Below are 21,327 nucleotides of genomic sequence, written 5' to 3' on the forward strand. Positions count from 1 at the left end.
CTATCACCAGTGACACAAACCAAACACTAAATTCAATAATAAAGAACCAATGCAAAACATGCAAACAAACAAAAGTCACACAAAGCCTGCCCTCAAATGTAGTTCATAAAACCAGTACAATAAAAATAGGGACCTCCAGGATAATAAACGTCATAGATGTGTTGATATTTGTATACTGTACAACATGTTTTGTATTTTAAATGCTACTGTATAAAATACCTTTCCTTGATTTTCCTGTTCTTGATGTCTGGTTAGGAGACTGTTGCATTCCTATATCCATTTAGGAAAAGGCATGGAAAGGACAGATGGAACAATGACATCAGAATAAACTGGAATTTCCAGAAACTTGGAAAACATAAGCAGTACGTCAAAACAGCTACAGCAATGGGAGAACATAATGTGACTATCAGTCTATTCTACAGTTAGAAGTGCTAGAAACAACCCAAACACAATCTACAGAACTCTACTCTCAAGGGACAGTGTCAAACAGTAACTTAATGTACTTGCTCCATGTAAAACATCCATAATTCAGTATTTTGAAACACTGAAATATATTATCAGAAATATACTCTCCTGACAATTTTCTATTTCCCTCAACTTGACTACTCGTTGTCTAGCAGAGATGCAAATTAAATTCCTTCATGGTTGTAGAGTGCATTATACATTATATACATATATATATACACACACATATATATATATACATTATACAGCACACAAAATTCCTTATTCTAAGCATCTCAAAAGAACCAAATGGAACCAAATTGGAGACTATCCAGAAGTTTCAAGGAAATCTTGGCTCCCTGCAGTCAGACCAGCATGCAACTTTGAGACATTAGTTATTTACACACACTGGTCATAAGTTACAGTTTCAGCACAGTTTTTAGTTATCCCTTGCTAAAAAAGGAACCCAGAAACTTGTTGCCTTAAACCAGATCATTTTAAAAGTTGTGTCAGTTGGTGCCTGATACAAACACAGGTGAGTTCTACCTCAGTTTGAAGAGTCCTGCTTACATTCATTTGACCATGCTGCACCATTCACATACAAAAGCTATGCCACCAGCCAGAACACAGACAGGACAAGAAGGCAGCATGTTCCCCCAGGGCTATAGAGCAGGCCACAACTGGACCGAAATGAGCGCACTGACTGGTGTGTCATGCGTATGTGTTTGTGTGCGTACCTATCTGCATGCTGTGGAACACAAGTTCAGAATATAAATCACTATGCATCTGCTCTACCCATCCCACTTAGTAAAATTCTGTATTTTAAGGCAACAAATTATTCTTCTATTGCAGTTGACACCATATTTCTTCATGATGTAACATTTATCTCAGAGCAGAACAGAGTCCTGCTTATATGGATTTTACCACATGGGATGAATATGGCAAAATTACTTGTAGCAAAACAAAATACATTTGAAGAGTCATGAAAGCACCTCATGATGGTTTCTCATCCCTTCTACATTTCTGAGTTTTCTGAAGAGATAATACAGGACAGCTTTTTACTGACCTCAGGAGACAGAAATCACTGAAGCACTTAATTCTTTTCTAAGAGCTCTATGATGGAAACCAAACAGTTTCTGTAGGGATTCAGGAACACGAAAGGAACAATACATCACACAATAAATATTTAAATAAACTAAAGCCAACTTTTGAAGTAGGGTGAATTGCTCATTAGAAGAGAGTATTTTGAAAAATATTCAACAAATGCAAAAACAGCAAAAGGAACAAGGACAACACTGAAGATGCCAGAAAAATTGTGCAGAAGAGCAACGGAAGTGAAAATAATTCCAAAACGGGTTTATCTGTTCTCCTGAGATCATGCCAAATTCTCCTCTAACAGTGGCTTTAAAGTCTGTTACTGCAGCATATCAGTAGGACTCTCATGATACAGGATCTGTATCTCCTGTGTGCAAGCTAGAGACTGCAGAATTAATGGAGGTAAATATTCTCTATATGTTAGTAATCTCTCAGAGACATTAACAGGATGCACTGTCTGGGCAAAATTAACATTTTCGTGATTAAACCACCTGCACCAAAACCTTCAAAAAAAAAAATTCCTGCAATCTATCAAGAAACTTTCCAAATCACTGACTAGGTCAAATCAAGTGTTGCAAAATCAAAGGAACAAAGTCTGACTCTAAATTAAATTCCTGTATGTAGGAAAAATCAGTGAGGAAAAATATCCCATATTTTGCTCATTTTTGTTGACATATTTATGGAGTAAGGAACTGTATTTAAAAGAATAATGAACTGTGTTTGACCACTGTCTTCTTCCCATTTGCCACATAGTTCCAAAGTAACACCCTTAAAAATCTGGAGGGAATAAAATCTCTCACTTGTAAGGCTTGAGATACAAGGCAAACTATTTCATTTACACTAAGGTATTAATTTTCTAAGATTCCTCTAGGACTGTGAGCTCATTCCAGGAATTCTAAAATTCCTCTAGGACTCAGATTTTTAAAACTTACTGAAACAGCTAATTTTTTCATCACAAGGCAATTTAATTGTTTTCCTGGATCACAAGGTAATAACTATTTTCTAAAAAAAAATCATATAAATTACTGAATGTGGAAGAAAAGCATTATCTTTACTGTAAATCAAACTATGTTCTAGCAAATACAACATACACAGACACCGCAATGTTATTGCCAACAAAGTTACTTTTCCAATATAATATTTGCTAAGTATGTCTCTATGTGGAAACAGTTACAACTGATTTTGACAAACAGGACATCCAAAAAGGACTTTAGTGCAAATGGAACTATTAATATTAAAATGAAGACACAAACTCCATGAAAATCAACAAGACATGTACCTTTCTGCTCATTTCTCTGCTGCTTCTCAACTAAAAGGAGCAACTACTCAGGTGGAACTCACTGCTTTTGTAACTGGATTTTCACAATCTGAGTTGCCATCTCTAGGTAAAAGTACACACTTGAAACATAAAAACACTTTTGCCTAGCTCCTTCCCTATCCTCCTCCTCCTCTCTCTCTCTTGGAAAACCCATATAGATGGGCAGTCTGACAGACAGAAAAGTAACAGCTCTAAGAAGTGAGCAACAGAATGCAAAACAAATGTTTTCACAGGCTGACAAACACCACTTCCAACTATCATGAAATAATCACATTCACAAAAGCCTGTGCTTCTCCATCTGATGCCTCCACTAAAACCAGCAGTGAACACAGTAAACACTAACAACACAGAGCCACTAAGAAAAGGCCACACTGATTCTCCTTGTGAGCTACTCCATGGTGAAGAGTCTTACCTCCTCTGTCCACAGCAGGTGCACCCAACGTAAAGCCAGCAGCTGTTGCCCGGTGTGGAGTGCCAAGTGCTGCAATGCCTCGTGCACCACCACCTGCAGAAGCTTCTCCTGTGTTTTCCCAGTCTGCATATTCTGCCAGTTGTTTACTAAGACTGTGCAGAGAAAGAGAAGAAATACATTAGGCAAAACATAATCACATACCTGCATAGACTATTTAATAGAAGTGTTAACAGCCACTTCTTATCCAACCTACTCTTACCCTATCTTTAGCCATATAGATTTATATACTCATATGGCCTTACTGCATGACTATTACACATTACAATATTCACTACAGTCAGGTTCACTCTATAATCATATTCAAATCTACGAAGGTATTAACTCCTGCTCGGTACCTGTCAAGTCTCACCTCTGGATAACTGGACACAGACATATTTTAGAGTTCATATTGAGCAAATGTGAGCTTAGCAATAAAACTTGAAATCTAACAGAGAACTCTGGGTAAATATTTTCCTCAACTTCCAAATTAACACTAGATACTGGAACAATATATATCAGAAGAGAAGAAGAAATGGGCACAAGTTGTGCCAGGGAATGTTAAACCAGATATTAGGAAAAATTACTTCAGTGAAAGGGTTGTCAGGCATTAGAACAGACTGACCAGTGAAGCTATTGAATCACCAGCTCTGGACATATTAGAAACATGTTGCAGATTGGCACTTAGGGACATGGTTTAGTGGTGGGCTTGCAATGTTAAGTTGAGTCTCAGAGGTCTTTTCCAATCTAAATGATTCTATGAAGACATTACTGAGCATACTTCCAACACAAGTCCCAGCACACTATTAAACCTTGGTCCTGTTATCAAAAAGTATCAAAACCCACACTGATAACTAACAACTTACTCTAATGATACAGTTTAAAATTTACCTAGAATATCCATGAATAACAGCATAATCCTCAGCTGTCCATCCGTTAGAGTCTTTCTGGGAAACATCAGCACCATACTGAAGAAGAACCTTTATCAGACTAAGCTCTCCACCAGCAGCAGCAGTCATAAGTGGGGTTCTGAAGGATCCAAGAAATATGATATGAAATAGATTGTTTTATACAGTGACTGTAATTATTTTTGTTTCTGTTTGCCCTCAAAAAAGTATTCTTTCCATTACTTTAAAATGAAAAAGAAAAAGCATTTTTCATTAAGAGAAACAATAAAATGGGAGAGGGTCTCAAAATAACTAAATGTTTAATCTTAAAGCTTCCACACAGACAACATGTACACACTCTGCTACTATGCAGGAGATAGCTTTTTAATTTGAGGAATGTCACTGAGCTAGTGACAGGCTTCCTGCCAGAAAGGCCACCACAGACAATAACATTTTGCAGTCCTCAATGTGGAAAACATCAAACAAGGTATGACAGCAAGTCACTGAAGAATGACCATCTTTCACAAATCACACAGAAATAACTGCTTCTGTGTGGCTCCTTGTTTTGTATTTTTTAAGACCTCATTCCCATGCCTCTCTCAAGCCAACCTGAAGAATATTAAAAAGACCAATGTAAAGTTTTGACAGCCTCTCACCTTTCACACTGATCTCGAGTGTGCACATCAGCTCCTTTTTTAAGGAGAAACTCCACTATTTCTTCATGATGTTCGGAGACAGCAAGAATAAGAGGGGTATATCCCTCCTAAAAGGGCAGACAAAGTTAAAAATCTAATCAAATTTTAAAAAAAGCTAAAAAATCTTCAAGAAAAATAGTAACAACTTTTGGGAAGAAATTCATTAACAAATATAAGAAATTACCTTATTTTGAGCATCAATATTGGCATTATGTTCAAGTAACAGCCCTCCTACCGTAGTATTACCAGTCAGGACAGCCAGGTGAAGGGCAGTGTTGCCGTCAGCATCTGCCAGATTTGGGTCAGCACCATGTTCTAGCAGAATAGCCACACATTTTTCTTGCTGGCACTGTACTGCCTGGAAACAAAAGACAAGCACTTACATTCCAGCATTTACATTTCACTTTGTTGCAATTCCCCCATCTTCCTAATACTGGGAATTACGAGCACCTCGTAATTAGATTATGTTAGAATATGTTAGATTAGCTAACCTATGCCCATTACACACCAATCACAATATGCATGATTTTTCAAAGGGCCACATAAAGAATACTAAAAAATACATAATATAGTTCAAAATCAGCAAGTCTCACTTTCAAGAATATACCATAATCCACGTACCTTCATCAGTGGCGATCTGTTATCATTGTCAAAAAGATTTAGCTTACACTTGTTTTCTACCAGACACATAACTACATCCACATGGCCATTTGCACAAGCAAGATGCAGAGCTGTCCTAAAAATTAAAGAAACTGAATTAGCACAAAGACAATTTCAGGCTTTTTTGACAAACACATTACCACAAGTTTCACTTTACAAATCTCAAGCTTAAGAACCCACTCCATTACCAGCAGCTGCACACCAAATGCTTGGGACTTGCTAGCAAAAACCCTCCCCAGTATCAGCTTAGTAAGGGGACGTTTCCTTCACTGTAGAACTGAATCTCCAGAGATTCCTGTGCCCAGGTGCTGGGTACTGCCCTCAGTGGGACTATACACATAGCACAGCAACAGAGACCAAAGCTAGGGAATCTGAAGACTATGTCAAGTCAACTTCTAAGTTTTTCTTTGATCGTTTATGGGTCAGAAGTGTTTTTGAGATAACTGAATGGCTTAATTGCAAGAATATTAGAGTTTCCCCATACTTGGAGAATTTCTCCTTTTTTTTTAGCTTTTTTACTACTGAAGCAAAACCAAGAGCACATTTGCACCAAAGTGCCTCCAACAACATGTAGCGAAACAGAGAGCAGAACACTCTGATCCTGACTTCCAGAAAAGCAGTTTTTGACTTTCCTGTAATGCTAAACTATTGCAGTCATAAAAAGCCTACCACAGAGGAAGTCCTCTCCAAGGGGGTAATACTGTCTTTCCACAATATACAACCAGCACAGGAAAATGGAACTCTTTTCTTCAATTCAAAGCCATGCCAGAAAGAAAAGCAGTCCTTCAAACCACAACATCTTATGTCTAATGTCAATTAACCACTCTACTTGTACACAAAGACACAATCACCGAGGAAGTCCTTGCATGTGTTTCCTCCTATCTTTATAGGTGTTTTCAGGGCAATAGATCTAGATTAGTTTTACTGCTGCCAGAAGTCCGGCCTTCGGAAGCTGAACTACTCTGCTAAAACCAGCATCTCTTCAGAATATCACAAAGGATTTGACTCTGAGCCTTGTCAGAAAAGGTGATTCCCTTTTGGTTATGACACATCACTAGGAACTATGTTGCAGCCCAGGGCTTCTCCTTAAGGTAGAACTGTTAAGTGCTTGGTGTGCTTGACTCACCTGTCAGAAGCAACAACTTCTCCTGCAAGTCACTGACCAGATCTTCTAGTCCAAGGTACCAATTAGCCATACCAAAGCCTCAGAGCAAAAAACTAAAACCACACTGTGTCTTAGGCTGCCACATTACACTCACAAAAGGCAACTACGCATGCAGCATCAATACACAGCATGTTTATTTTGTATTATGAATCCCTCCTAACTGCAGTGTTCACCTTGCTTTAAGTTGCTCCCAGCTGAGGCAGTGCATCCTTCGGGCTCAACTACTGAAGCTGCACGCTGAGCCCTCAGAGGTGAACAGAGATAGATGTGACTACCCTCAGACTTCAAACCCTGGCTGGAGAATGACCACAAGGCTCCTCTTCCAACTCCCCTTTGCCAGGCAAGGAGCTCGCTTCCCCCCCTGCATCCCTGGGCAAGGACACACGACTTCGGGAATGAGGGCACTGAGGAGGTCGGGTCAAAAACGGTAAGGCAACAGCTGGACGAATCCAAGAGGTTTGTGGCAGCACAAGCCCGATTCCCAGAGCCAGCCAAGGGCTGCGGCGCCCGCGCCCCCACTCCTCAGAGCGACGCCGCCGCTCCGCTCCCGAGCCGGGAGCTCCCGGGGCCGCTACAGCCGCACCTGGGGCCCCGAGACGCCGCGCGCTCCCGCCCTTACCGCTCCGCCTTGTCCCGCCCGTCGATGCCGTATTTCTTCAGCCCCTGCCGCACCTGGGCCAGGTCGCCGCTGGCGGCCGCACGGTGTAGCTTGCCTAGATCCTTCTGGCGAAGCTCGTAGGCACCGGCAGGGCAGGGAAGGGAGGCGTTGCCAGGCGGCGGCTGCTCCTTCTTCTTCCTCCCAAACCCGAAGATCCTCTTCATCCCGCAGCAGGAACGCAGGCACAGTCCCGTCCAGGGAAAGCGACGGCGGGCTGTACCGTGCCTCAAGCAGGGACAGGGGAGGAGAACTCCCGGCAGCGATCTCGACTCGGTACGGTTCCTGCGGAGCGCAGCTCGGCCGCAGCCGCAGCTCCGGGGCACAGCCCGCACCCGCCGCCCCCGGCAGCCCCGGCCCCGCGCACGGCGAGCCCCGCGCAGGCGCGGGAGGGCAGCGGCGGGCGGGCCCGCGCAGGCGCGGAGGGGTGAGGGACCGAACAGCTCCGGGATGGAATTAGTGTCCCAGGGCACTTAGTGCTGCGTGGGTGCCGCTATTAGGCTTGGGTGAATGGCTGACGAGAACAGTCAGCAAGGATTAATACGGGAGGAAAGGGGATGGAGCGGAGCTTCAGATAGCATCTAGTTATGTGCGTGGCCAGATGCTGAGGAGCACGTCTGGTCCAGGTAGCTGGGCTCGCAAGCTGCCGACTGAGATGCAGGTTAAGCTTTGGGTGGCAGCCCGAGGCAGGAGGCCGTGAACTTGGCCAGCCTTCTGGATATCCAAGGGCGCTAAGATAGGTGACACTAGTCCAGTGAGGAGACTCAGAGACACAGCAGGAGCCTGGACTTGCCGGCCTTTTGGGTTACAAAGGAGATGAAGACCGGTGACACCCGCGAAGTCCTTGGACATGGAGAGGAGGGGGAAGAGCGAGAGTGGCTCAGGGGGCGATTGTGAGGCTGTAGAAGCCCAGAAGTGCTCTCCTCAGAAGGCAGCAGCTCGAGCTGTTTCTGTGTTACTGCACAGCAGTTATGAAACGAGATAACTGAGACTCTGCTGTGGGAAAGGTGGGCTCGGAGCGGCAGGGAAGCCTGGTCAGACTGTGCGGGAGTAGGGCTGATGTGTCAAGCGAGGCGCCCCTCGCCCCGCTGGAGCCGCCCGCCGTGCAGGGGCTGCGCTTCAGCAGGGGAAGCCTTTGGCCCTGGGGACGTGACTGTCCGAGCTTTGTGAGTGGTCAGAGTGGGAAGTTTCCCCATCACCCATGACAGACTCAGACAGTTGCTTTCTGGTAAATGGGGCTAAGTTGGCACTGACACCGAGCAATACAAACATGCATGCGGACAGCCTGTATGAAAACGTAGTATAGAAAGCAAAATATTTGGTAAGTTGGGTATAATTCTCAATATTGTACTGCTACAGTGATGCCACTGGATAGTTCAGGTACCATATAATTTGGGAGTGATGCCATGGTACAGTATATCCTAGGGTATTTGGCTAATGGACCACCTTGCCAGAGCACTTCTTTCTATCTTTAGAAACTACTTGTTGTATATGAATTTCTGAAAAACAGATGGCAAACAAAACCTAATTCAAACAGAGGAATGCATTTCACTATGCCTAGCAATAAAAATATTTATTGCAGTGGAACAGGAATATAGTACCACTTTTTAGGGAGGTGATTCAGCCCTTTAAAATACTGTCTTTTCCTTCATCACTAAGAATGGTACATATAATAAAATTTTTATTTTCCTTTCCAGAATAAATCTTCACAGCTTTATCAAATGTTTGCTTCTGGCAGTTTCTCTTGTACTGAGGTGACTGATGTACAGTCACTTTGATTAGTTGATTCTTAGTGTACTTGCAGTGTTCTGTTTTTTAAATGTTCTCTAGAAAGAAGAACCAAAATAATAATAACAATAATATTAAAAGATGAAAAATACTCTTTTGCTGAAACTAGAGCTAAGTAGATTCAAGTTGCAAACCCTAAATTTCTATGAGTATTAGGAAATTACTATTAGTAACCATTTTGAGACTGTGTGTGTAGCCAGTCTGACCATTTAATGGAATAATGGAGAGCAAATTGCATTTTGTAACTGGATGTATTTGTTTTGTGCAGCCATCTGAAAAGAAAGGCAAGTTTTTATTTACAACATGGCAACATGGGGTAAACACAAGTCATCTCTATGCTCTTCAGGAGGATTTAATCTCAGCTTTTCAAGTGGACACATGCTCAGCCACAAATAATTTTGTTTTTACAGATTATTCCCCAACTAAGACCAGAAGACTCTAATTCAATGTCAAATATTTCAGAATGGTATCAGTAAAAACCCCTCTGATTACAACATAAGCTTTAGTTGGTGACTTTGATAGCTGAATGGGCTAAAATTTGCTTTTGTGTTTTCAAATATAAGGGTATGCTGATGGGGTCAGTCATATGGCTACAACAGGAACCGTTCATTCCTTACCAGCCAAAAGAGATGTAAAAGAAATAGCTTGTCTCTGTCACTAAAACAACCGTCAGCCGTTTTTATCAATCTTTGTTTCTACTATTTCTTTAATTGTTTTGACTCAGGGCGCTGTTGAAGACATCAAAGTGTTTGTTTTTACTTTTGAGCCATTTGTATTTTTAATTTAATTTTTATAGTTCGTTTTTGGATTTAGGTTTGGGTTTAAAAAAAAAATTTGGTATTCCCTATTCTTTTACTTCTATTCTTTTACTTCTATTCCTATACTTTTTCTGTTCAATGTTCTCTATGCTATTCTGTAGTTTTCTCAGTACCATCTAATAGCAGCTGTTTTTTTTTTTCCTGTCTGCATGAAATGCTTCATTGCTGTTCCCGAATTCTTGTTTCATTACAAGACTTGTGTACCACAAGAAGATTTCCAAATGGGGCTTAAGTGTGACTTAAGTGTTGCATAAGCACTGGTATTTGGATTAATCTGCTAAAGGTGTACCTTTCCTTCATCATGATTCACTGCAGCTGGATAATTTAGCTCACAATCTTTGGACAGCTGAGGTATAAGATGGCAGTCTGAAATTCCCCTTTGCCGGTATGGCTAATACCCCTATTAGACCACCTGGTGTATTTTGTCTACCAGGAAGGAAGTGCCAGTAAAGACTTGGGCTGCTAACAAGATGTTGCTAAGTATCTGGTTTGGTACACCTGCTTTGCAACTGCTGTATTTACAGGAGTGGTACAACTTAAAAAGCTGCCTGGGAGGATTGCATGTCTCAGTAGTGCTGACTCTGAGGCTTTGAAGGGGACGGGGTAGTTAGCATGGATCCTGCAGACAGTGACTTCAGCAGCTTTTACTGTAAGTTGAGAGCTGCATCTGTGGTGGTGCTTTGGTGTGCTGCCTCTGGAGCCTTCTACAGTCATTGGGCAGTTGCTTAGTCAAGCAGGGGCAGTTTTACTTGCTCCCAGTCCAGCCTGAGACACCAGATCCCATGCACACGGTAGGATTAACAGCTAGCTTCCCATTCAGAACTAAGTACAAGGGATTTCTTTTGGCTTCCTCTTAAGTGATGAACAAAAAATGTTATTTTCTTTTCAATACAGTGAGTTACTATACAAGATTGGCTCAGTTGGTCAGAGAATGGTGCAACACCACCAAGGTTATGGGTTCAGTCCCTTCATGGGCCAGTGGGATGGGAAAGAGAATTAGAAAGAAGTAACAAGAAACCACTAACTTGTGGGTTCAGGTAAGAAGAGTTTCATAATTGATACAAACAAAAAGGTAAGAATTGTAATTTTTAAAAAAGAAAAAATTAAACCCAAAGAACTGAGTGATCCATAATACAGTTGCTCACCACCCGCTGATTGATGACTGACTGCCTAACTCGACTCAGTTTCTATGGTGTGGAATATCCCTTTGGATAAGGTAAGGTGTCCCAGCTATGCCTCCTCACAGCTTTTTGTGCATCTCCCCAGTGGCTGAGACATGACACATTGAAAACTCCCTGACTTCTGATAAGCCCTGCTCAGCAACAGCCAAAGTGTGTTGTTGTGCTGGTTTGGGCTGCGGTAGAGTTAATTTTCTTCACAGTGACTAGTAGGGGGCTGTGTTTTGGATTTGTTCTGAACACAGTGATGACAGTACAGAGATGCCTTTGCTATTGTTAAATACTGCTGGGTCTCCAGAGCGCAGTCCTGGGCCACCTGCTCTGGGATAGGCACAAAGTGTCAGGTCCTGAGAGCACAGTCCTGGACTGCCTACTCAGTTAGACAGCATTTGGGATTCCCCTGGGCTAAATTAGGCAGAATAATGCCAAACAATCAAGTAGGAAGTTTTATTTGGCAGTAATGATGGCAGAACAAATCTTCCTTTCCAATCTTATTCATTCTGAAAAGTGCTGAATGTTCAGAATCCAACTGCATTAAGGCTGCACATTCTGCTTCAATGGAGAGTCTGTCAGTGATTCCAGTAATGGTAGTGAAATAATTTGAGCTAAAATGCTTTGTTGGGTTAGACCTATGGCTGGGTTTAATGCATCCATACAGTAAACTTAACATGTCAATTATTCTGAGTCTATAGCACACATATCAGCCCTGCCCAGACGTGTGCTTGAGTACAGAGAACGTGTGAGAAACCTAGCGATGGAGAGGTATGGGAGCCTTCATCCTTCCAGCAGAGAACAAGTATACAAATTAGAGAGTAGGCAGAAAGTTAATGATGGCATTATTCACTTTGTTGTCTGATGAAGTGTTTTGTTGTGCTTACAGTTTTTGTCAGCTGTGTTTCAGATACTGATAAATTTGAGTTTGGAGTAGGCTTAGACATGGTTTTCTACAGACCATGATTGTTCCCAGAAAAGCTCCCTGAAAGCTTCAGTTAGTAAACGGTTTTTCTGTGACCCTCACATACTGACTATTATTTTCAAGTACAAGCTAGTTTGAATTTCTTGAAAGACTGAGACTTTCTGAAATAATTATGCATAGTTGATGTTTAAAATCAAACCAGCATCAGATAAAAAGAAATCAGTGCCAAATCAAAATACAAATGCAAGTGATTTGCTTATATTGCAGTCTTTGATCAAACTGTTAAGCAGCCAGATTTCATTGGCTGATACACAGCATGACAGAATTTACTGCTGCTTCTTACATCATTTGTCTTTACCTAGAATCTATAGTACTGTTGCTCCTTAGCAGAGTTCTCCTCCTCAATGATGTGAAGAACTCATGCAATGCACTGCTTATTAAATTTGTTAGCTTCCAAAGGGCATTTGGGATTGACAGCCCATACATTTTCTAATATATGTAACTTTGAAGGGGATCACCTGGAAAGGAGGTGGAACATTGTTTTAACGCACTTTTTGCCAACTGTACTTTGGTGTATGTGTGGAGAGTGATGCGTCAAAGTTCTAATGCCTGCCTTCACGCACGTGAGGAGATGAGGACTGGTTAGGTGGACTTCCATAGATGTCTATTTCCCAGCAAGACCTGGGAATGGTGTTTTTTCTCGACTTCCAGGTCTCAAACACCTCTAAGCATGAAACTAAGACTGGAAACATTCCAAACTCATTAAGTGAAAGGATGAGAAAGAACAAAGGGAGTGCTTTTGTAAAAGCATAGAACATGAGTGACGCAACATAATGTAAGCTACTGTAACAGGAAACATTTCTGATGGTTGTGTCAAGCTCGAGAATCCAGATCAGTGAATGTGATGATGAGAAAAAATGGATGTGGTCCTTAATGTGAATGCAAAAGAAGCTAGGTATGCTGAAAAAATCCAACAGATGAGTGCACTGTGTTGGAAAACAAACGGGAGATGGAAAACAGAGAGCACAGCTGAAGGTATAAGGCCTGGAATAAGAACTCATAGATATGAAAAGGTACAGCAGATTTAGCTAGAGATGTGTATGAAATGATGTGGTTTTGTAAGGCTGCCAAGTAATGCAAACTACAGGTAGATTCTGTAGTAGTGGGAAAAATTCTGCTTAGAGATATGACTGCTTAGAGCTGTAACTGCTTGGAACTGTAACAGTATATAAGGCTGAACTGTGAGGACTTCACACTCGGACTTGTTTTGCTCAGGCTTTGGTTTTTTGCTTGGATTGATTTTGCACCCCTTTCCAACACTGAAGTGCCATGTCTCAGGCCTAGCAGCACTGTGCTTGACATCCCTTTAATCGACTTAGGGCTTATAAACAAGGTTTCACATCTGAAGCAGGGAGAAGGGAAACCACAGATGCTCTATCAAAGCAAAAATGTCCACAGCGTTTTATTTAAAATATGTAATTTTTGGTTAAAATATCGTGGTACTCCAAAGGGAATCCTTATGCAGTCAGGAAGAAATAAAACACTGTAAGAAGATTTTGCATAACTTGAGAGTCTCTAAACCTGAACGAAACTTCAAAATTTCCAAGGACACCTAACAAGGGAAGAACTGGGCGAAAAGGAAGAACCACACTTTGTGCATATTTGCTTATCAGTCAACAGATTTGTAAAGCTAGTGACAGTCATTCTGGAGGCTACACACTGAACATCTCCTGGGACTCCACACGACTCCAGGGGCCTTAACAATGCTTCTTAGCATAGCTCCTGCAGAGCTCTTCAGCCTGAAGTCTCTGCGTTCCTTAAACGTTCAAAGCCGTGCTTTATTGGAACACTGCAGCTACACAGCTGCAGTCCCTGCAAAGCAGGGAGGACCAGCTCTCATGAAGCAGGTGGATTTTCTCTTTGGATGCCTGGCCTCAAACTGTAGAGTGTTTTATGCTCCATGTTGCAAGCACTGAACTCATGTTTGCCTAAACACTACTGAACAATCTCTTCTTGAAGAAATGTTGTCTTTTTTCCCTGATCATGTGCTTCTTACTTATTCAAAACAAGACTGCCAAGACCTAGGCTACAAAGACAAGCCATGAAACATAGGAAGAAAAATCACATTCTAACAATAGACAACATGCGTGGTATGGTACAGTACTGAATGCAATCCATGTACAGGGAAGGAAGGGATGGCTGAAGTCTAAAAAGATTTATAAAAATCTGGGGGCTTCTTTGATGTTTTTGCTGGAGACTAACTCTAGTGAAGGGCAACTTCATTTTAAACTGAGTGTTTCTGTTTGAGCCAGTGGACCAATTTTCTTCTTGTTTTTTTGTAGGCAAGTGCATAACATCCTATGCAATATTTTGGGAAGCAGGATTTTTTCACATTCAAGTCTAAAATGGAGAGCTAGCAGAAAAAAATCTCTGTGCTGAGCAGAGGAAGTTGAAAATAATGCTTGAAAGCTGTCAAGACATACAACCAGTCACCTTTTCCCTTAAAAACACTCCTAATGTAATGACACATTACCTTTTTCCAGTTCCTTAGTGATTTTTTTCACATATTCCCGTTGTACCTAGAATTATACATCAAATACTCAGTTAAGATATAATATGACCACTTGTAACTGATAAAACTCCTAAAACATTCTTACACCCCACAGACAACGTGATAAAACCTAAAAATATCACGCAAATGGAGATGATGGCCCGTGATGGCCAAGAAGATGCCAAAGGCCTTGGACCACATGAGCAATGTAGAAAGGCTGAGAGAGCTGTGACTGTTTCTTTCCTGGGGTAGACAAAGCTTAAGTGACCTTGTCTGTGTGTATTAACTACTGGGAGGGTGGAGTAACAGAGATGGAGCCCAACTCATCTCAGTGGTGCAAAAGGAACAATTCCCCCCAAGCCTCAAATATTTTTTCAAGTGTGGACAAGCAGCAGTAAAATCCTGGGGGAAAGGGATCCCCTATGTACTCCTATGTGTGACCCAGTTTGTCCCCAACTTGTATCCACCCCTGAAAATATCTTGTTGGGCATTCCCCACCCCTTGTCCATCATTGTAAGCTTGCCCCTTGCTCCAGAACTTTTCTTGCCAGTCTTACCCTGGCCCAGTCCCTTTTGAAATCCCCTAGTACTCGATGCCCCTTGGCCCATGTGACTCCTTGTCCTCCCCCTGCTTCTCTCATTGCTTTCAACCCTGTAAGACCCTGCCCTCCACTCCTCCCCTAAGGATCTTTTATTGGTCAATTGTTTGTGCCCACCTCCTGCTCTGCCCCCATATTTAGTCCCAAGCACGGTATTGTTTGGTGTCTTTTGCCTCTATATCCTCCAAGCCTGAAAAACTGACTCGGACTTGAAAGTTTTGCAAGCTTGATGACCAAAACTCTTCAGTCTTACAACGTACAGGTGTGCATGGTTCTGAGGATTAGCAGTTGCTTTGGCATATTAGACAATATGGCATGGAACAATAAATGGATTTTAACTTCAGCCTAAAAAGGACAACCTTGCTTACGGCTGCTCTTCAGGAGGAGTCGAGAATGGTATTTCAAAATGCTTACCTTGGCCGCAGAGGCTGCAATCCTCTTTCTTGATAAAAAGTTCTCACATTGGCTTATGAAGCTTCCTGCTGGACTGAGACTACTGTCCAGTCCTGAACTGGTGCCATGCTGTCGCCGTGCAGTTGAATAGAGAACTGGAGTTGCAGCCAGACCTCCGCTGACAATGCTGCTTGTGATTGACGACTTCCTTTTAAGGCGCTCCTGGAGGATCTTAACATTGGCTTCTTCAAGTCTCTCCTTAGCTCTGGAACATTCCAAAGCACACCAACAGTTAGCTTTGGTAGTAGCACTTGCCCAAAGTTACTCTCCAGGTCCTTGACTATTATTTGACTTCTGAGATGAAGTGCCTTCAAAAATAGCACATCACTTAACCTGAGCTTGTTTGGAGGGCCTGTTTTTAAGATGTCACACCAGGTGCAAGGAGCAGCACGGGTCACCAACACTGCTCAGCATGAGGGCTTCAAAGCCTTCTGTGAAAGCCATGTCTTTACACAGCTTTTTCTGGAAGGTACATCACCTCTGTAACAACTCTGGGCTGGGCCCCCTTCCCAAGGGAAGCTCAAAGCTCAGAGGCACTGCTTAAACAGAAGCCAAAAAAGATAATTTCTAGTTTTCCTCCACAGAATCCAATGCTGTTCTCTGAGGGGCCTATTCATACTCAACAAGTAATGGACATGAAATGAATCTTTTGTGTGGTACACAGGATGAAGAGATTATAAAGACTGGTAAAAAAGCTATCAATTATAACAACATCAACTTCACAAGTATGCTGTAAATGCAGTAATGTTGCTAGTGTGGTGTTCCTGCTGAAACAATAAAGAGAAATTAAGACAGGGCTGATTAAGGGGATAGGTCTTGCACCAGAATTATGGTATCTCATGCTTCCACACGTGACGCTGAGCAGGTGGAGAAGAGCGATTTGGAAGGAAGATGCATGAGGAAACAGAGTCGCTTTTATTAACACTCCAAGAAATGGACTTGCCTTTCAAGTTTCTTTGCTAGACATTTGCTAATTTCCACTTCTTTCAGATACAGCTCCTTGTACTTTTCCACTTCTTCCTGTACACACTGTTTTTGAAAAGTTCTGTCTTGTTGGGTGTCTTTTATCCTGTACAATTCACATTCAAGATCTCCAATTCTGTCTTCTGGCTGGTTTCTCCGATGACTGGTTCTTCTTTGTTTTAGGAAGTCCTGAGCAGCTCCCTGTGCCTGAAAGAGACAGGCAAAGAGAGAGAGAGAGAGAGAGAGGTTCAACCACCAGAAGGAGAACTGTCCCCACCTGTCAATTGCATGTAGCCAAGTTCAAAGGCCTAGCTTGGCTGAGAGGGGCAGCTGTGCCTCCTCACTACCATCAGCAATCAAGGCAAAACCTTGAGCTACTACTCTAAGTAATTATTTTCACTCAGGATGAACCCAAATCAGTACTACTATTCAAAGCTACTAATGAAAGGGCACTATCTCTGTAGGACAGGGCATAGAGCACACTCTAAGGCCACATGCTATGAAAGCCAGGTAGGCCCTCATGTGCTTTCTGAGCAGGCTTTATTCAGCAGAATACAGCAGGAACTGATCTCCCCTTGTCTCTCTGGGAAAATCACACCATAACATTTCCCTGTAGAAATAGGTAACCAGCCTCAGAAGTCATGAAAAGAGAAATTTATGAGCAGCTTACAGAGGTAGTGGCTTGCAGGTCTCTCTGCAGGGCTTCAATCCTGTTGCTTTGTTGCTGGATAGTGGCTTCCAAACAGGTCTTTTCAAATGCAAGGCTTAAGGAGAAATAGAGGTCTTATTAAAAAACCTGCCAGAGCACCAATTCCAAAAAAACAGAGTAACTCATTCAAAATCAAAAGCATCATTCAAAACCATAATGATTGGCTGTGATACAACAAGGCTATCTATATAACTATGGTGTAGTTTCCAACCAACTTCTGCAAGCAACAGACACTGTGATGTTCTCTTACCGCCCCATGTGTTCTTCCAGTTGTTTCACAGTCTGCACATATTGTGACACCTGATCCTGCAGTTTCAGGGCAGAAGCAGTTGTTTCTCTTTCCTTCTCACCCAAGACATTCATCAAGTGCTGAACACAACGTTCAGAATTTAGATATTTTTCTTCCATCTCCCGCAGCTGTAAAGGCACAGAAAGAATCCACAGTTGTCAGGTGAGCATTTATACAGAGGAGTCAGCTGCTGCCCAAGGATGCACGCAGATATCTGCCCATACATTCTGCCCAAAGAACTGTAATGGTATTAAGTACCCTCAAAGCTTTGCTTCCACTACAAATAAACAGAAGCTGTGTTCCTTCTATTCTGCTACATCAGCCTCTCCCATCCCTCCACAGATTTCCTAGAGCACGGTTCTAAGCACTGACACTGCCACTCCAAGGCTTTTGAGGACCTGTGATGATGCTGTTTGTATTCACTCTGTTTGCCACTGCATGAAAGCATGAACTGACATGCTTTTATTCCTAAAGAAGGAAGGAGTCTTGGAAGTGTCAGAGGAAACTGCTCCAGTGGACCTGCTCTGGAGCACAGCATGGTGCCAGGGGAGCATGGGGAGTTTTCTCAAGTGGCAGCGATGACAAATGCAGCACTGAGAGAGGTGCCAGCTCCCACTGAGTGGGAAACAGTACAGATCTCCGAGGAATGGCAGCTTTGCCTCCATGTGGTGGGGCCAGGAGGGACAGCAGCAGTTATATCCTGGTGAGCAGCATTTCAGCAAAGGCTCCCAGATAAACTGTGCTGTTGCAGAATCATGCCTGGAGTTGGGAAACACGCCAGGCTGCTTGGGGAGTGTTCTTAAACCAGGAAAACCTCGAATGCAGACCAGAGAGAGGAATCCCATACCCCTGACCATGAAGTGGGGAAATTGTGAGGAGAAGCAGCTCTACCTCAGCATGGTGTGAGGGGCAGAGGCAGAAGGGACAGAGGCAGATCAGGGGACAGAAGGGACAGGTTTTCCATACCTCCGCTTTAACCTTCTCCAACTCCTGCAAGCGCAGATTGTCTTCCTCCAGATCAGCTTCATGGCTTGTGGTAGCCTCAAGAGCAGTCCTAAAGCATCCAAAATTTGATAGGAAACATGTCCAATTATTTTTTCCCTGATTGCTTCCAAATCAATTCTTTCCCCCTTTCCTATAAGCACAGTGAAAGGAAAGCCAGGTACATGTAATCTTGGAGAATTCAGCTTAGAAAGGATCTTAAGAGATCTCCGGTCCCACTGCCTCCCCAATGCATTCTTGACTGACCTAAGGCCATGGTGTTTAGGGCTCCTTCCGCTGCTCTTCAAAATCCCCCTGGATACACCTGCACGAATGCCTGGGGTAAGCTGTTCAACTGCCTGACCATGTACATGGCAAGAGATTTTGTCTTTTTGTGTGGTTGGAACCCATCATTTCCCCTTGAACAAGTTGCTTCTCTTTCTCCCAATGCTCCCATTCATACCACTTAATGCACCAACTGTTCCTTTGCTTAAAATCCCCTCTCCTGCAGAGCAACCTTGCTGCTGAGCTAATGCCAAGTTTCCCAGTGTGTTCTGGGTATATGTGGGGAGAGCACAGCACAGACAACACTTTCTGACAGTCCTCAGCGGACAAAGTACAAGAGTACTGAAGGTCAGGGAGCAGCCAAGAGCAGACCTGCATTTACCAGTCACATGGGGACCTCCTTCCATGTGGCTCTTCCTTCTTATTCTAAGCTCGTTCCCACACCTCTCCTCAGCCACACCTGCTGACAACTGAGGAGGCCTGTGTGCTGTTTAGACAAATTCCTCACCTTTCACACTGCTCTGCAGCATGCGTCTCAGCTGCTTTTTTTAGAAGACACTCCAGCATGTCTTCATGCTCTCTGGACACTGCAAGGTTTAAGGGGGTATATCCCCCCTGAAAGAAGAGACAATCTCCATTAGAAAAACTGAGACAAGCTTGGCACCTGTTCAAAAGAGAAGTTTTACCCACATGCCAACGTTACCTGGTTCTGAGCATCACTACTGGCGTTATGCTCAAGTAACAGCCCTGCTACAGTAGTGTTACCAGCCAGGACAGCCAGGTGAAGGGCAGTGTTGCCGTCAGCATCTGCCAGATTTGGGTCGGCACCATGTTCTAGCAGAACAGCCACACATTCTTCTTGCTGGCACTGTACTGCCTGGGAACAACACACAAAGAAGGGGGGAAGACTTTCAACATTTTTGTGTCACTCTTGTCACAATTCGCTCATCTCCTGAATTGAAGGACATCTTCAAAGATTTAGCTAACAGAGGCCTAAGCCATGCCATTACCCACATGCATGCTTCTATGGCCCTTTTGTGTAAGGAATCATGCCAGATACCTCTCCTGTAATGCACTGTCAATAAGCTCCACTTACAAGATCAAAAGACAGTCCACTTACTCTCATCAGTGCAGTTCTTTTTAAGTCATCAGCCAGATTCAGCTTGCAGTTCTTTCCTGCTAGATATCTGACAACATCTGCATGGCCATTCGCTGAAGCGAGATGCAGAGGCGTCCTACAAATTAAACAGATGGTCTCAACATAGAAAAAACAGATAATAAAATCAGTGCTTTACACGGCCTTGGGGACCCTGCCCGGCCTCTGCTCCTCCCACTTGCTGCTGCTGCATCAGCCACAGGGCAGAAGAGAATGGGTGAGGTCTGAGCAGCTAAAAAGCCTACGGCAAAGCGGCAGGCCGGCAGCACGCCCTTCCCACTGTGCTCGAGCCAGCAAGGCAGCTCCAAGCCGTGAAAAGCTCTAGGGTTCACTCCTGTCCGGTTGACAGGACAAATCTCGCTTTTCAAGCCATTAGCTTGAACGCAATCCCACACCCGGCCTTAAGAGCGGTGCTTCCAGTTGGCATCCAAAGCTGCCGGGGGGGTGGTCGCACCATGCTGGTGCTCTCGTTCTGCCTTTTCCTTACGAAAAGCCTGCCGAGGACTAGTGGAGCTTGGCTCAGAAAATGCCTTGGCAGCGCCTGCCAGAAGCAGACAAGGTGTCCCCTCAGTGGCCCATAGAACTGACCGCCTCTGCTGGTCTGGCGGGTCGATGCCGACTCTCTTGTAATACCAGCGCCACCGTCTCAGCCAGGCCAGGTCACCGCGGGCAGCCGCGCGGTGCAGCTTGCCCTGGACCTTCTCCTTGCGGTCGGAGGCATCGGTGGCGGCGGCACAGGGCTGCTCAGATGGGCTGCTGGATGGCGACTGCTGTCGCCGACTGCTGAAGAGCCCCCTGACTCTCTTCTGCAGGGCCTGCCACGACATGGCCCTGCTGGGGGCGATCCAGCAGCAGGAAGCAGCCGGCGGGCCGCTTGGCTCCGGGTGTGGATGGGGATGAGGGACAGGGAAACGAAGGGGATGAGGACGGGCACTAGGCACAAGGCAATGGCTGTGCCCAGAAGCCTCCAAGACTGGCGGCAGGGACGCACAGTGCTCCCAACACGCGACAAGCTGCTGCTCCCGGAGTGGGTTAGGCAGCTCTGAGCGCCGGCTCCGGGAAACAACAGAAACGGCGGGCAACGACAGAACCCCGGGCAACCATGGAACCCTGGCAGCAACAGAACCGGGGCCACCACCCATCTGCGGCGCCTGAACGGTCGGCGGCGTGCGCGGGAAATGACCGGGGTCGTAAACACACGGCACGGCCCGGCCCGGCCCGGCACACACGGAGGCACGGGCACCGGCACAGCCGTCACGACGGGCCCCTCGGACG

General features: G+C 44.0%; 1 protein-coding gene across 6 annotated transcripts in view; it reads right to left on the reverse strand.

Annotated features, from left to right (window-relative positions):
- Positions 1 to 7,716, reverse strand: part of LOC116995764 (ankyrin repeat domain-containing protein 26-like) — a 50,013-nt gene extending 42,297 nt beyond the window's left edge. For 3 of the 6 annotated variants that reach the window (XM_033058712.1, XM_033058716.1, XM_033058711.1), the window contains exons 1-7: positions 7,332 to 7,716; positions 5,509 to 5,623; positions 5,072 to 5,245; positions 4,849 to 4,955; positions 4,197 to 4,334; positions 3,270 to 3,421; positions 220 to 270 (exon numbers count right to left, since the gene is read on the reverse strand). In XM_033058712.1, coding sequence (XP_032914603.1) covers positions 220 to 270; positions 3,270 to 3,421; positions 4,197 to 4,334; positions 4,849 to 4,955; positions 5,072 to 5,245; positions 5,509 to 5,623; positions 7,332 to 7,534 — 940 coding nt within the window. In that variant the 5' untranslated portion in view covers positions 7,535 to 7,716. Of the gene's footprint in view, positions 1 to 219; positions 271 to 3,269; positions 3,422 to 4,196; positions 4,335 to 4,848; positions 4,956 to 5,071; positions 5,246 to 5,508; positions 5,624 to 7,331 lie in introns of those variants that run through there. The other 3 variants (XM_033058715.1, XM_033058714.1, XM_033058717.1) reach the window with 2 other exon arrangements.
- Between the last annotated feature and the right edge of the window lie 13,611 nt (positions 7,717 to 21,327).

Source organism: Catharus ustulatus, chromosome 4, assembly GCF_009819885.2.
Source record: "Catharus ustulatus isolate bCatUst1 chromosome 4, bCatUst1.pri.v2, whole genome shotgun sequence".
NCBI classification, from domain to species: domain Eukaryota; kingdom Metazoa; phylum Chordata; class Aves; order Passeriformes; family Turdidae; genus Catharus; species Catharus ustulatus.